At 54.6% G+C, this 15217-nt stretch overlaps 1 protein-coding gene across 4 annotated transcripts in view; it reads left to right on the top strand.

Annotated features, from left to right (window-relative positions):
• MICU1 (mitochondrial calcium uptake 1) overlaps nucleotides 1–15217 on the top strand; it is a 195507-nt gene that overhangs the window by 117040 nt on the left and 63250 nt on the right. For all 4 annotated transcript variants that reach the window (XM_054174645.1, XM_054174644.1, XM_054174646.1 and 1 more), the window contains one exon: nucleotides 6460–6542. In XM_054174645.1, the coding sequence (XP_054030620.1) occupies nucleotides 6460–6542 (83 nt within the window). The remainder of the gene's footprint in view (nucleotides 1–6459; nucleotides 6543–15217) is intronic.

Genomic DNA, 15217 nt, shown 5'->3' with positions numbered 1-15217 from the left:
GGGAGAGGCTGCGAGGAAGAGGAGAAGGAGGGAGGGGAGAGGCTGTGAGGAAGAGGGGAAGGAGGGAGGGGAGAGGCTGCGAGGAAGGAGAGAGGCAGGGAGGGGAGAGGCTGTGAGGAAGGAGAGAGGCAGGGAGGGGAGAGGCTGCGAGGAAGGGAGGAGGGAGGGAGGGGAGGGGAGAGGCTGCAGAAGAGGGGAAGGAGGGAGGGGAGAGGCTGTGAAGAAGAGGGGAGAGGCTGCGAGGAAGAGGGGAAGGAGGGAGGGGAGAGGCTGCGAGGAAGGGGAGAGGCAGGGAGGGGAGAGGCTGCGAGGAAGAGGGGAAGGAGGGAGGGGAGAGGCTGCGAGGAAGAGGGGAAGGAGGGAGGGGAGAGGCTGCGAGGAAGAGGGGAAGGAGGGAGGGGAGAGGCTGCGAGGAAGAGGGGAAGGAGGGAGGGGAGAGGCTGCGAGGAAGAGGGGAAGGAGGGAGGGGAGAGGCTGCGAGGAAGAGGGGAAGGAGGGAGGGGAGAGGCTGCGAGGAAGAGGGGAAGGAGGGAGGGGAGAGGCTGCGAGGAAGAGGAGAAGGAGGGAGGGGAGAGGCTGTGAGGAAGAGGGGAAGGAGGGAGGGGAGAGGCTGCGAGGAAGAGGGGAAGGAGGGAGGGGAGAGGCTGTGAGGAAGGAGAGAGGCAGGGAGGGGAGAGGCTGTGAGGAAGAGGGGAAGGAGGGGAGAGGCTGTGCGGAAGGTGGGGGAGGGAGGGGAGAGGCTGCGAGGAAGAGGGGAAGGAGGGAGGGGAGAGGCTGTGAGGAAGAGGGGAAGGAGGGAGGGGAGAGGCTGCGAGGAAGGTGGGGGAGGGAGGGGAGAGGCTGCGAGGAAGGAGAGAGGCAGGGAGGGGAGAGGCTGCAGAAGAGGGGAAGGAGGGAGGGGAGAGGCAGGGAGGGGAGAGGCTGCGAGGAAGGGAGGAGGGAGGGAGGGGAGAGGCTGCGAGGAAGGGAGGAGGGAGGGAGGGGAGGGGAGAGGCTGCAGAAGAGGGGAAGGAGGGAGGGGAGAGGCAGGGAGGGGAGAGGCTGCGAGGAAGGGAGGAGGGAGGGAGGGGAGAGGCTGCGAGGAAGAGGGGAAGGAGGGAGGGGAGAGGCTGTGAGGAAGAGGGGAAGGAGGGAGGGGAGAGGCTGCGAGGAAGGAGAGAGGCAGGGAGGGGAGAGGCTGCGAGGAAGAGGGGAAAGAGGAAGGGGAGAGGCTGCGAGGGAGCGGGGAGGGAGGGAGGGATAGCAAGGAGTGGTTTTGTAGCAAGCTCTTTAATTGTGTCAGTGAAGAGTTTATGAACTACAGAGACTCAAGGATTGGCTTAGGCTGGTAGGGACCTTCGAGGGTCACCTAGCCCAAACCCCTGCAGTCCGCAGGGGCATCGGGGGGGTGCTGCTGGACACCCGGATTGCAGCTCATCCAACACCGAATTAAGGAGGGGTGGCCGGCTCGGGGCTCCCGGCGCCAGCGGGCAGGGCGAGCAGGCTGGCTGGAGGCACAGCTGCTGCTGCAGGGGTGCATGGGCGGCAGGATAACCCAGGCGGGCGCTGCTGGCAGGGCGGTGGTCACGGGAGCCCTGGCCTGTGCGCGTGCTGTGCGGCACGCGGAGCCTGAAGGGCGGCAGGGGCAAACTGGAGCCCCCGGGCTGCCGGGGGCACGGCCCCCTGCGCCACAGCGATCACGCAGGCACCACAGGCCGCTCCTGTCACCGAGTGTAATGCTGTCATACACCTGGGTAAGGCACCGAGTGACTGGGAAAAGCCATCTCATTCACACAGTGCCTGAGTCTGGCCCTGGTGGAGTGCTGCACTTCGTTACAGCGAGGGGGAAAGCACCACTCCAGCAGAGCTACCAGGATGCTGGAGGGACTGGAGCGCTGCCCTGTGAGGAGAGGCTGAGGGACCTGGGGCTGGAGAGGAGAAGACTGGGGGGGACCTGATCAATGTTTATAAATGTCTGAGGGCTGGGTGGCAAGAGGAGGGGACAGGCTCTGCTCAGCTGCACCCTGTGACAGGACTAGGGGCAATGGATAGAAACTACAGCACAGGAGGTTCCACCTCAGCATGAGGAGGAACTTCTGCACTGTGAGGGTCACAGAGCCCTGGAGCAGGCTGCCCAGGGAGGTTGTGGAGTCTCCTTCCCTAGAGACCTTCCAGACCCATCTGGATGCGTTCCTGTGTGACCTGTGCTGGATTCCATGGTCCTGATCTGGCAGGGGAGTTGGACTCCATGATCCCCAGAGGCTCCCTTACAGCCCCTAATGTCCTGTGATCCTGTGATGTAAAAACCTCCTGGCCTTAGATTGCAGCTGTAGCTAAGGTACCAACCACAGTCCAGTTAATTCCATCTTAATTTTATTTTCTCTGAGTGATTTCTCCCTCCCACCTTCATCTAGGAGATGCCTTAATGCAGAGCATTAGTTGCAGAAGCTCAGTCACTTCTTGAGCATCCACAGGGAATAGCAGAGGTCAGTTGCAACAGATGAGATTGAAAGAGGTTGAACCTCACCAGTGATCCACATCCTCCTGCCAGATATGGGTGGGAAAAAGCCCTCTTCAGAGCAAAAAGAGGGGCTAGATTTTAATTGAGCATTTAATATGACACCTATAGATTCACAGAATGGTTCAGGTTGGAAAGGACCTTAAAGGCCATCCAGTTCCACCCCTGGTTCCACAGATTGCATTGGGTTTGAAGGGACCCTCAAAGGTCATCTTGTCCAACCTTGTGAGCAGGGGTGCTTCCAACTAAATCAGTCTGCTCAGGGCCACAGCCCTTGTTAGAGAAATCCCAGCAAACACCAAAGTCCCCTTAGGTGCTGGCATCTATTTGAAAGCAGCAGAGCAAGATAACATTTCATATATTAGCTTAATCTGGGGAAAAGGGGGGGGGGGGGGAAAGGTGGAAAGGTGGTGCTGTGGTGTAGCTTTAAATGGTGGTGGGTGACAGAACCCCAAATGGGACTAAGGGGAATGGAAAAAATACAGGAATGTAGGAATGAGTAACAAGCCCAAGTGCCAGGGGCTGCACTTTGGCCATGGCAACCCCATGCAGTGCTACAGGCTGGGGTCAGAGTGGCTGAGAGCTGCCAGAGAGGGACCTGGGGGTGCTGATTGACAGCCGCCTAAACATGAGCCAGCAGTGTGCCCAGGTGGCCAAGAGGGCCAATGGCATCCTGGCCTGCATCAGGAATAGTGTGGCCAGCAGGAGCAGGGAGGTCATTGTGCCCCTGGACTCTGCATTGGTTAGGCCACACCTTGAGTCCTGTGTCCAGTTCTGGGCTCCTCAGTTTAAGAAGGACATTGAGAGACTTGAAGGTGTCCAGAGAAGGGCAACAAGGCTGGGGAGAGGCCTTGAGCACAGCCCTGTGAGGAGAGGCTGAGGGAGCTGGGGTTGCTTAGCCTGGAGAAGAGGAGGCTCAGGGGAGACCTTCTTGCTGTCTACAACTTCCTGAAGGGAGGGTGTAGCCAGGTGGGGGTTGGTCTCTTCTCCCAGGCAGCCAGCACCAGAACAAGAGGACACAGTCTCAAGCTGCACCAGGGGAGGTTTAGACTCAAAGTGAGGAGAAAGTTCTTCACTGAGCGAGTCGTTTGTCATTGGGATGTGCTGCCCAGGGAGGTGGTGGAGTCCCTGTCCCTGGAGGTGTTCAAGAGGGGATTGGATGTGGCACTTGGTGCCATGGTCTAGTCGTGAGTTCTGTGGAGACAAGTTGGACTCGATGATCTTTGGGGTCTCTTCCAACCTTGGTTATACTGTGAGACTGTGATACTGTGATACTGTAATGAGTAGATTCAGACTGGATGTTTGGAAGAAGTTGTTCCCCAGGAGGGTGGTGAGAGCCTGGGACAGGTTGCCCAGGGAGGTGGTGGAAGCCTCATCCCTGGAGGTTCTTAAGGCCAGGCTGGAGGTGGCTGTGAGCAACCTGCTGCAGTGTGAGGTGTCCCTGGCCATGGCAGGGGGGTTGGGAGTAGATAATCCTTGAGGTCCCTTCCAACCCTAACAATTCTATGGTTCTAAATGGAAAGGTAGTGCAATTCTTTGGTGGGATGCAGAGGAAAAGAACATGGTGTTGCTGCGATGGGGGGCTGGGAAGGGAGGCTTTTGCAGGGCTCTGGTTAAATAAACAGTGACAAGACAGCCTGAATGCAGTGCGGGATAAGGGACTGCGCTGTCTCCAGTGTGTCTCAGCTGGGGAGCTCCAGCTCGTGTCTTATCTCTGCCTCTGGACTGAGGCAGAGCTGCTAGATGAGGAAAAGGCTGAGGTCCTGAACGCCTTCTTTGCCTCAATGTTTAACAGCAAGGTAGGAGTCCAGGATGAGTGGCCTCCTGAGCTGGGCAATAGGGTCGGGGAGCAGTGTAATGCCCCAGAAATCCATGAGGAATTAGTCCGGGACCTGCTGAGCCACTTGGACACCCATAAGTCCGTGGGACCGGATGGGATCCATCCTAGGGTGCTGAGAGAGCTGGCAGATGAGCTGCCAAGCCGCTCTCCATCATTTTCCTCCAGTCCTGGCTCACTGGAGAGGTCCCAGATGACTGAAAACTGGCCAATGTGGTGCCCATCCACAAGAAGGGACGGATGGAGGAACCTGGAAACTACAGACCAGTCAGCCTGACCTCAGTGCCAGGGAAAGTGATGGAGCAGATTATCCTGGCGGCAATAACTGCGCACCTGAAGGATGGCCAAGGGCTCAGGTCCAGCCAGCATGGATTTAGGAAGGGCAGGTCCTGCCTCTCCAACCTGATCTCCTTCTATGATCAGGTGACCCGTCTGGTGGATGTGGGCAGGCTGTGGATGTGGTCTATCTGGACTTCAGCAAGGCCTTTGACACCGTCCCCCACAGTAAACTGCTGGCTAAGCTGTCAGCTCGTGGTTTGGACCACAACACTCTGAGCTGGGTTAGGAACTGGCTGGAGGGCCGAGCCCAGAGAGTGGTGGTGAATGGTGCCACATCCGGCTGGCAGCCAGGCACCAGTGGTGTGCCCCAGGGATCTGTGCTGGGCCCCATCCTCTTTAACATCTTCATTGATGATATGGATGAGGGGGTTGAGTCAGTCATCACCAAGTTTGCAGATGACACCAAGTTGGGAACAGATGTTAGTCAGTTAGAGGGTAGAAAGGCTCTGCAGAGGGACCTCGACCGACTGCACAGATGGGCAGAGGCCAACAGGATGGCATTTAACAAGTCCAAGTGCCAGGTGCTGCACTTTGGCCACGGCAACCCCATGCAGAGCTACAGGCTGGGGTCAGAGTGGCTGAGAGCTGCCAAACAGAGAGGGTCCTGGGGGTGCTGATTGACACCCGCCTAAACATGAGCCAGCAGTGTGCCCAGGTGGCCAAGAAGGCCAATGGCATCCTGGCCTGTATTAGGAATAGTGTGGCCAGCAGGAGCAGGGAGGTCATTGTGCCCCTGGACTCTGCATTGGTTAGGCCACACCTTGAGTCCTGTGTCCAGTTCTGGGCCCCTCAGTTTAGGAAGGACATTGAGAGACTTGAAGGTGTCCAGAGAAGGGCAACAAGGCTGGGGAGAGGCCTTGAGCACAGCCCTGTGAGGAGAGGCTGAGGGAGCTGGGGTTGTTTAGCCTGGAGAAGAGAAGGATCAGAGGCGACCTCATTGCCCTCTACAACTACCTGAAAGGTGGTTGCAGCCAGGAGGGGGTTGGTCTCTTCTCCCAGGCACCCAGCACCAGAACAAGGGGACACAGTCTCAAGTTGTGCCAGGGGAGGTTTAGACTCAAGGTGAGGAAAAAGTTCTTCACTGAGCGAGTCGTTCGCCATTGGGATGTGCTGCCCAGGGAGGTGGTGGAGTCACCGTCCCTGGAGGTGTTCAGGGGGAGATTGGATGTGGCACTTGGTGCCATGGTCTAGTTGTGAGGTCTGTTGGAACAGGTTGGACTTGATGATCCTTGGGGTCTCTTCCAACCTTAGTTACTGTGATACTGTGATACTGTGCTAATGGCTTGTTTAAATCAGCCTAGTCAGCTGAGCTGAGTCTGGAAGAGAATTGCCCAAAGTCCAGGCCTGCTCCTCACCCACTGGCTGCTTCACAAAGCTTGGAGAGCGCTCTGCGGTGCCGGAGGAACGTCCTCTGGCCAGATGGGTACCACAGCGACGGAGCAGGCTGCAGCTCTCGCTGCTGTGTCAGTTTCAGTTGATTGTCATTAGAAACAGCAGATGGTGTCTTGCTGGGGTGCTTTTTCCACCCATGAATGAAACAAATGTTGTGCAAGAGAGTTCTCCTCCTCCCAGCCTCCTTGTCCAGCCCTTTGGCCAAAGGGATACCATGGAGCTCGTAGCTAGAAGCTCCCAAGAGCCGCATTTCCCTCTTAAGAGGGTAAGAATTAGGGTAAGAAGATTCCTTTTGGATAGGCTCATTCTGAACTTGTGCCTCTTTTGTTAAGCTTTTGTGCTCTCTGGTTTTTAATTGTGAGGTTTTGTGTTGTGCTTTTTTTCTGTCCTGTAGCTCCCCAGAGGAATTTCGAAATCGCCTTCAAGATGTTCGATCTGAACGGCGACGGCGAGGTGGACATGGAAGAGTTTGAGCAGGCAAGTTGAACAGCAGGTTGACTTCTCAGTGCTGTGGCATCTCAGCCATAAGTACAGCACTCCACTGGGCCCTCCCTGGGATTTGTATTTAGGGCTTAGTGCTGGTTTGTCTCTTCCTTCTCTGCTCCGTTGTGTTGCCTCAGTGCTTGCTGCTTTTCTTGTTAACTGGATCCTTCAAGCTGTAATTCTTCCTTCAGTCAGGACAACTGGGAGTGTAAGGTTTAGAATCATTGGACTCATTGGAATGGGCTGCCCAGGGAGGTGGTGGAGTCACCATCACTGGGGGTGTTTAGGAGGAGACTGAATGGGGTGCTTGGTGCCATGGGTTAGTTGATTAGATGGTGTTGGGTGATAGGTTGGACTCGATCTCTGAGGTCTCTTCCAACCTGGTTCAGTTCAGTCCTGTCCTATCCTATCCTATCCTATCCTATCCTATCCTATCCTATCCTATCCTATCCTATCCTATCCTATCCTATCCTATCCTATCCTATCATTGTCAGGGTTGGAAGGGACCTCAAGGCTCATCCAGTTCCAACCCCCCTGCCATGGGCAGGGACACCTCACACCACAGCAGGTTGCTCACAGCCACCTCCAGCCTGGCTGCAAACACCTCCAGGCAGGAGGCTGCCACCACCTCCTGTAATGGGTTGGGGCAGGTCCCCTCCCACCACAGGCAGAAATAACGACTCAGGCAAACGGATTGCAAAAGTGATGGAAAGTTTAACTAGGAAAACAATAACAAACAACAATGAAAGTTTTACAGAGACCCACAAGCACCATGACAAAGAGAGAGATCCCAGAACATACCCAAGAACATCCCATCCCCACCTGGGGGTACATCCAACCGCCCCCCAGGGCTCTTTCCTCCCCCCCCCAACCCAGCCTTGGGCCTGGGCAGGCCCAAGGGAGGCAGCTCAGCCATTGTACCTAGGCAGCAGCAGGGGACGAAAGAGGAAGTGAAAACCCAGCATGGACTTTTTATAGGGGAGCAGGGCATTATGGGAATGGAATACCTGGTCCCTGTGACCACCCCCTGGGCTGGGCACACCCCTTGGGACCTCCCAGGTGTGGCCTGCGCAGTGGCATCTGGGCCAGCACCCAGCCTAAACCACCACACCTCCCTGGGCAGCCTGTGCCAGGCTCTCACCACCCTCATTGTGAAAAACATCTTCCTCACAGCCAATCTCAATCTCCCCACTTCTAGTTTTGTTCCATTTCCCCCAGTCCTATCATTACCTGGTACCCTACAAAGTCCCTCCCCAGCTTTCCTGTAGCCCCCTGCAGATCCTGGAAGGCCACAATTAGGTCTCCTCAGAGCCTTCTCTTCTCCAGACTGAACAGCCCCAACTCCCTCAGTCTGTCCTTATAGGAGAGGTGTTTCAGCCCTCTGCTCATCCTCATGGCCCTTCTCTGGACATGCTCCAGCATGTTCAGATCCTCCTGTCCTAGGGGCTCCAGAACTGGTTGCAGTACTCCAGGTGGGGTCTCACCAGAGCGGTGCAGAGGGGGAGAATCCCCTCCCTGCCCTGCTGGCTGTGCTTCTCTTGCTGCAGCCCAGGCTCTGCTTGGCTCTCTGGGCTGCAAGTGCTCCCTGCTGGCTCCTGTTGAGCCTCTCATCCACCAGCACCCCCAAGGCCTTTTCTTTAGGGCTGCTCTCCAGCCAGTCCCTGCCCAGCCTGTGTCAGTGCTTGGGATTGCCCCGACCCAGCTGCAGGACTTGGTCACTCAGGAGTCTTTACAAGGTGTCACCTCCAAAGTAGATAATGAAATGTTTTGGGGTTTTTCCTTTGGTGATGCCATAGTATTTTGGTCCTCCTTTCTTCCACAGGTTTTTCAGCATTCCTTAACTTTGCCTTCAGAGGATAAGCAGAGTGAGTCTGCTTCAGGGAGCGATGGAGCCCCTTGTCTCCACGTAATCTAAACCTGTGGTCACTTAGGACATACTTTTCATTAGCTTCTTTCCCCTACTTCCTACTAGGTTTCATCAACAGAGAGTTTGGTGCAGGGTTTTTAATGAGCTTAGCCAGCATGTCTGACCCTGATGAGGTCTTCCTACAAGCTGGGGGTTGTGGTGTGTCAGAATGAGACTGAAGGCTTGAGCTGTCAGTGGGGAAAAGATCTGACCTCCCCAGGCAGAAGTGTGTGGTTTCCTACCTGATGTAGAAAACAACCTCAAGGCTTTGGACACTCAAACCTCCTGAAGTTGCTGTATGTTAGCAAAGCCCCACAGTGTGCTGCTTGTGACAGGCTAAGTCCCTGTGTTTGCAGGCAAGGGAATCCACTGGCTGCATGGGGAGTCACAGAGTCATAGAACTGTTTTGCCTGGAGAAGGCCTTTAAGATCATCAAGTCCAGCTGTTAACCCAGCACTGCCCAGGTCACCACTGAACCATGTCCCTCAGCACCACATCTACATGGCTTTTAAATACCTCCAAGCGTGGTTCCTCCACCACTTCTCTGGGCAGCCTCTTCCAGGGCTTGACAACCCCTCTGGGGAAGAGATTGTTTGTAAGGGCCAACCTTAATGTGCCCTGACACAGCTTGAGGCCATTTCCTCTGACCCTATCACTTGTTCCTTGAGAGAAGAGAGCAGCCCCCACCTCACTCCAGTCTCCTCTCAGGTTGTTGCAGAGAGCCAGAAGGTCTCCTTTGAGCCTGCTTTTCTCCAGAATAAACAGCCCCAGCTCCTCAGCTGCTCCTCACCAGCCCTGTTCTCCAGACCCTTCAGCAGCTCTGTTGCCCTCCTCTGAAGCTGCTCCAGCCCTCAATGTACTTCTTGGAGCAAGGGGCCCAAAACTCAGCCCAGGATTCAAGGTGCAGCCTCCCCAGTGCCGAGTACAGGGAGGCAATCCCTGACCTTGTCCTGCTGGCCACACTGTTTGCAATAGCATTAGAGAGTGACCACTTGTGTTGTTAAGAGCAAGGTAGAGGAATTACACCATTGTGCCTAGTACTCATGTGGCACTTCTGTGACCTTCTGTCCTTCAGGGCTGCAGCTTTAATGGGCAAGTGGATGGTGCTGCTTCTGGGCAAAGGAAACAAGAGAGGTTAAAAAAACCCCAAACAACCTGTCCTTGTGCCCAGGGTTTGCTCCTGCTGGAGCTGTTTGTGTCCTGATACCTGAGAACAGAGCAGCCCTGAATAACCTAGTTACAAATTCTTGCCCAGCAGTTGACTGAATGACCAGTCAACTTCAGAACAGGCTCCAGGAGGTCATCCTTGGGCCACTTGCTGTAAATGGGAAGAGCTTGTGGCAGAGCAGGTCTGTTAATTAATTCCTCCCCTTCAGGCAGGGGCTAGTCTCTTCTCCCAGGCAACCAGCACCAGAACAAGAGGACACAGTCTCAAGCTGCACCAGGGGAAGTTTAGGCTGGAGGTGAGGAGAAAGTTCTTCCCAGAGAGAGTTGTTGGCCGTTGGAATGTGCTGCCCAGGGAGGTGATGGAGTCCCCATCCCTGGGAGGTGTTCAAGAGGGGATTGGATGTGGCACTTGGTGCCATGGTTTAGCAGTCATGAGGTCTGTGGTGACAGCTTGGACTTGATGATCCTTGAGGTCTTTTCCAACCTTATTGATTCTATGATTCTATGCTGCAGGGCTCCAGCACCCTCATACCAAAGAAGTTTCTCCTCATATTGAGATGGAACATCTTGGGTTCCACTCTGTGCCTGTTGCCCCTTGTCCTGCCACTGGGCACCACTGAAAAGAGCCTGACCCTGTCCTCTTGGCTCCCACCCTTTAGCTCTTCCTGAGCATTGCTCAGATCCCCTCTCAGGCTGCTCTTCCCCAGGCTAAGCAGCCCCAGGTGTCTCAGCCTTTCCTTTTCATCCAGTCCCCTCAGCATCTTTGTGGTCCTCTATTGGACTCTCTCCAGTAGTTTCCTGTCTCTCTCAAACTGGGGAGTCCAGAACTGGACCCAGTACTCCAGATGTGGCCTCCCTAGGGCAGAGTAGAGTGGGAAGAGAACATTCTTGGCCTGCTGGCCACACAGCAGTGTCCAAACCCTGCGCTGCCCCCCTACAAGCTCTGGCTTTCGGTATAAACAATTCACGTTTCCTCCTTTCCCGAGTGACAAAAAGCCTTTCTCTCTCCTGTTTTGCATAGTGCTTGAAGGCAGCACTCCACTGCTGCTAACACTGAACAATTCCAAAGCTGTCTTACAGCAGTTACAAATGTCCTGGAGCAGGGATAAATGGATGCAAGAGCAGGGGGGAGCGATGGCAGACGCAGTGCCGCCAAGGAACGAAGGCAGGTGTCGTGTTTGCCTTCCTTATTAGGCATGTGAGGGAGCAATGCTTCCTGAGGAGTAATGTTTTGGGGGAGCATTCTGAAGATCAAAGCAGGAAATTGAATGCAGTTCTTCCAAATCATCCAGCAGGCAAAGGAGGTTCTGTGTGCAGGTAGCCATGCAGAAATCCATAGGAAGGGGAACGTGCTTTGGTTGAGCGTCTTCCATGCGTCACTGCCTGCGTACAGAGGAATCAAATTCCTGCTTAACATCAGAGTCTCTTGGTGAGGACTGATCCTTCCAGCTTCTGAGTCAAAAGGATGAATCACTGAATGCATCAGGCTGGAAGAGACCCCCAGAGCTCATCTTGCCCAGCCTCCCAGCAGTCAGCAGAGACACCTCCAACTAGATCAGGTTGCTGAGGACCTCATCAGGACTGACCTTGAATGTCTCTGGGAAGGGGCCTCTGCCACATCCCTGGGCAGCCTGTTCCAGGATTTCTCCACTCTCACTGTAAAAAACTTCCTCCTAATGTCCAGCCTAAATCTACCCTGCTCCAGTTTCAAACCATTGTCCCTTACCCTATCACCACAGGCCCTTCTAAACAGCCTCTCCTCAACCTTCCTGTCGGTCCCCTTTGGATGCTGAAATGCAGCTGCACAGTCTCCCTGGAGCCTTCTCTTCTCCAGGCTGGTCAAACCCAGCTCTCCCAGCCTGTCCTTGTAGGAGAGGTTCTCCAGCCCTCTGATCATCATGTTCAGGTTCCATCTGAAGATGAGGAGAAACCTCTTCAGTGTGAGGTTGCTGGAGCCCTGGAGCAGGCTGCCCAGAGAGGTTGTGGAGTCTCCTGCTCTGGAGAGATTGCACAGGATCACAGGATGTCAGGAGTTGGAAGGGACCCAAAGAGATCATCAAGTCCAACCCCCTGCCAGAGCAGGACCATGGAATCTAGCTCAGGTCACAGAGGAATGCATCCAGGTGGGCCTTGAATGTCTCCAAAGAAGGAGACTCCACAACCTCTCTGGGCAGCCTGCTCCAGGGCTCTGTGACCCTTAAAGAAGTTGCCCCTTGTGTTGAGGTGAAACCTCCTGTGCTGCAGCTTACATCCATTGCTCCAGGTCCAAGATTCCAGACCCCCCTGGGCATTGTGATGTTGGGTAACCTGCTCTGAGTGACCCTGCTTTAGTTAGCCTAAGTGGTCTCCAGAGGTCCCTTCCAACCCCCCCCCCCCCGCTGGGGTTCTGTGTGATTGTGTTTGCAGATCTATCCCACGAGCATCTCACCTGGCAGGGGCAGCTGGAGCTGGCCTTCCAGGAGATTATGCCACTAGATGTTACAGCAGTTTAAAAGAGCAGCATCATTGTGGGGAGAGTGGGAAGTAAAAGAAGGGCAAGGAGAGAGTCCTCACCCAAGTTTGGTAGCACCCCTGCTGGCTGTGAGCACGTTGCAATGAATGTCATAGCCCCTTTCCACACACTGTCCTTGGAGGCAGCCAACAGCAGGTCTCTCTCCTCTTTGAGGTCTGAAAAACCTTAAGAATATTTATCAAGGAAGAAGATTACTTGCAGTAATTTAGCTAATAAGTGAATTGAGTTGGAGGCTTCAACTACCCTAACAAGAAAACATTTAATTTCTTCAGGCCTCGTTTGCTTTGCTGCTGCTGTTCCTGCTTAGCACTGAGCACTCTGGAGCCTGCATCAGGCTCACCTTCAACTTCTCCTCCTTCAGCAAGTGAATTGTTAGTTTACTTTCCCAGCCCTAATTAAAAGCCAGATGCAAAGCACTGAACTCACAGGCAGTGCTACCTTTGGATTTCTTTGCAAACCATTAACTATTTCATTGATTTTTGTTGTAATTATTATCACAGTCTCACAGAATCACCAAGGCTGGAAGAGACCTCAAAGATGATCCAGTCCAACCTGTCACCCAAGACCTCACGACTAAACCATGGCACCAAGTGCCCTCTGGCACCATGGCATCCAATCCCCTCTGGAACACCTCCAGGGATGGTGACTCCACCACCTCCCTGGGCAGCACATCCCAATGGCTAACAACTCTCTCTGGGAAGAACTTTCTCCTCACCTCAAGCCCAAACCTCCCCTGGCACAGCCTGAGACTGTGTCCTCTTGTTCTGGTGCTGGGTGCCTGGGAGAAGAGACCAACCCCCACCTGGCTACAACCTCCCTGCAGGGAGTTGCAGAGAGCAAGAAGGTCTCCCCTGAGCCTCCTCTTCTCCAGGCCAAGCAACCCCAGCTCCCTCAGCCTCTCCTCACAGGGCTGTGCTCAAGGCCTCTCCCCAGCCTCCTTGCCCTTCTCTGGACATGTTCAATAATCTCAACATCTTTCCTAACCTGAGGGGCCCAGAACTGGACACAGGACTCAAGGTGTGCGTTTGGAACACAAGCCCTATGAGGAGAGGCTGAGGGAGCTGGGGTTGCTTAGCCTGGAGAAGAGGAGGCACAGGGGAGACCTCATTGCTCTCTGCAACTCCCTGAAGGGAGATTGTAGACAGGCAGATGTTGGTCTCTTCTCCCAGGCAACCAGCACCAGAACAAGAGGACACAGTCTCAAGCTGTGCCAGGGGAGGTTTAGGCTGGTTTAGGAGGAAGTTCTATACAGAGAGTGATTGCCCATTGGAATGGGCTGCCCAGGGAGGTGGTGGAGTCACCATCATTGGAGGTGTTCAGGAGGAGACTTGATGAGGTGCTTGGTGCCATGGTTTAGCTGATTAGGTGGGTTGGAATGGTTGATGGGTTGGATGTGATGATCCTGAAGGTCTCTTCCAACCTGGTCTGTTCTATGTCTGTATTCTAACCAGTACAGAGTCCAGGGGCACAATGATTTCCCTGCTCCTGCTGCCACACTATTCCTGATGCAGGCCATGATGCCACTGGCCTCTTGGCCCCCTGGGCACACTGCTGGCTCATGTTTGGGCAGCTGTCAATCAGCACCCCCAGGCTGTTTTTTTCCCTCTTTCTTTCCCCCCTCCTTGCCTGCTGCAAAGGATGAGATGGGTCCCAGAAGCTTAGGCTGAAATCCATCCAACACCCAGCGCAGCATCTCTGCGCTTCGCATCCCTCTGTGATTGATGAGCCATGGGGGTGGACAGCACTGGCTGGACTTGGAAGACAACTTCTTGTGGTGGTTGCTTGTCTTTCTGGGTCCAAAAAAAAAAGCACCATAATGAGAACCAGCCAAATAATTTTGGCTCTGGTGCCCACAGATGGATTGTCAACCTGTCCAAGGCTTGTTACGGATGGGGAGAGAAAGGAGAGGGAGGGGGGCGGGATGCTGTGTAACTAACACCCAGGGAAGGGTGCTCCAGCCAACAGTCTGCAGAGGGGCAGACACTCTCTCCTGCAGCTCCTGGGGCCTTTTCCAGGCTGCTCATCAGCTGCACTGCTGCAGACAGTTTATCAGTGTTTGTCTCCAAGACGTGCACACAGAGCTTTGCAGTCAGAGGCGCTGCGCGGAGCACAACAAGGAGTTGCTGTTCACGGTGCAATAAATCCTTCCTCGCTCTGCAGGGGGGGTTGAAAAGCAACCAAAAGAATCCCCAAATCCTGCTTTCTGTAACTGGTTTCTTTTTGTTTTCTTTTGTTGTTTTGGTGTGGTTTTTTTTTCCCCCTCTGACTCAAGTTGATTCTGCCCCTGGGCTCAGCACTGGTTAGGCCACACCTTGAGTGCTGTGTCCAGTTCTGGGCCCCTCAGGTTAGGAAAGATGTTGAGCTGCTGGAAGGTGTCCAAAGAAGGGCAACAAAGAGCTGGTGAAGGGTCTGGAGCATAAACCCTATGAGGAGCAGCTGAGGGAGCTGGGGTTGGTTAACCTGGAGAAGAGGAGGCTCAGGGGAAACCTTACTGCTGTCTACAGCTGCCTGAAGGGAGCTTGCAGCCAGGTGGGGGTTGGTTTCTTCTCCCAGGCAAGCAGCACAAGAACAGGAGGACACAGTCTCAAGCTGTGCCAGGGGGAAGCTGGTGCTTGACCTTAAAAAGTTCTTCCCAGGAAGAGAGCTTGCCCATTGGAATGTGCTGCCCAGGGAGGGCTGGGGTCAGCATCCCTGGAGGTGTTTAAGACCAGCCTGGATGTGGCACTTCATGCCATGGTCTGGTTGATTAGTTAGGCTTGGGTGATGGGTTGGACTTGATGACCTTGGAGTTCTCTTCCAACCTGGCTGATTGTGTGATCTTCCTTGGAGGGACAGCCCTGTAGTCTGTGTTTGGAGGGCAGCATTTCAAGCAAGGTGAGGCTGGCAGCAATGTGAAATGTTCTCCTCTGCTGCATCCCCTTTGGGGTTGTTTCAGCACTCACTTCTCATTAGGGGGAAAAAATGAGCACCCCATATACCACAGTAATGAGCTTCTGGCATCCTCTTGACAGCTGCAGTTCTTGGCAGCTATCTTCTTTGCTCCTTTCCAGCTTTATCAGCAGGAGGAAGAGGCTGAAATCACAG

This window comes from Dryobates pubescens, chromosome 30 (genome assembly GCF_014839835.1).
Source record: "Dryobates pubescens isolate bDryPub1 chromosome 30, bDryPub1.pri, whole genome shotgun sequence".
Classification (NCBI taxonomy): Eukaryota; Metazoa; Chordata; class Aves; order Piciformes; family Picidae; genus Dryobates; species Dryobates pubescens.
Note: the sequence above shows the minus strand (reverse complement) of the source record. Positions and strands in the feature narration are given on the sequence as shown.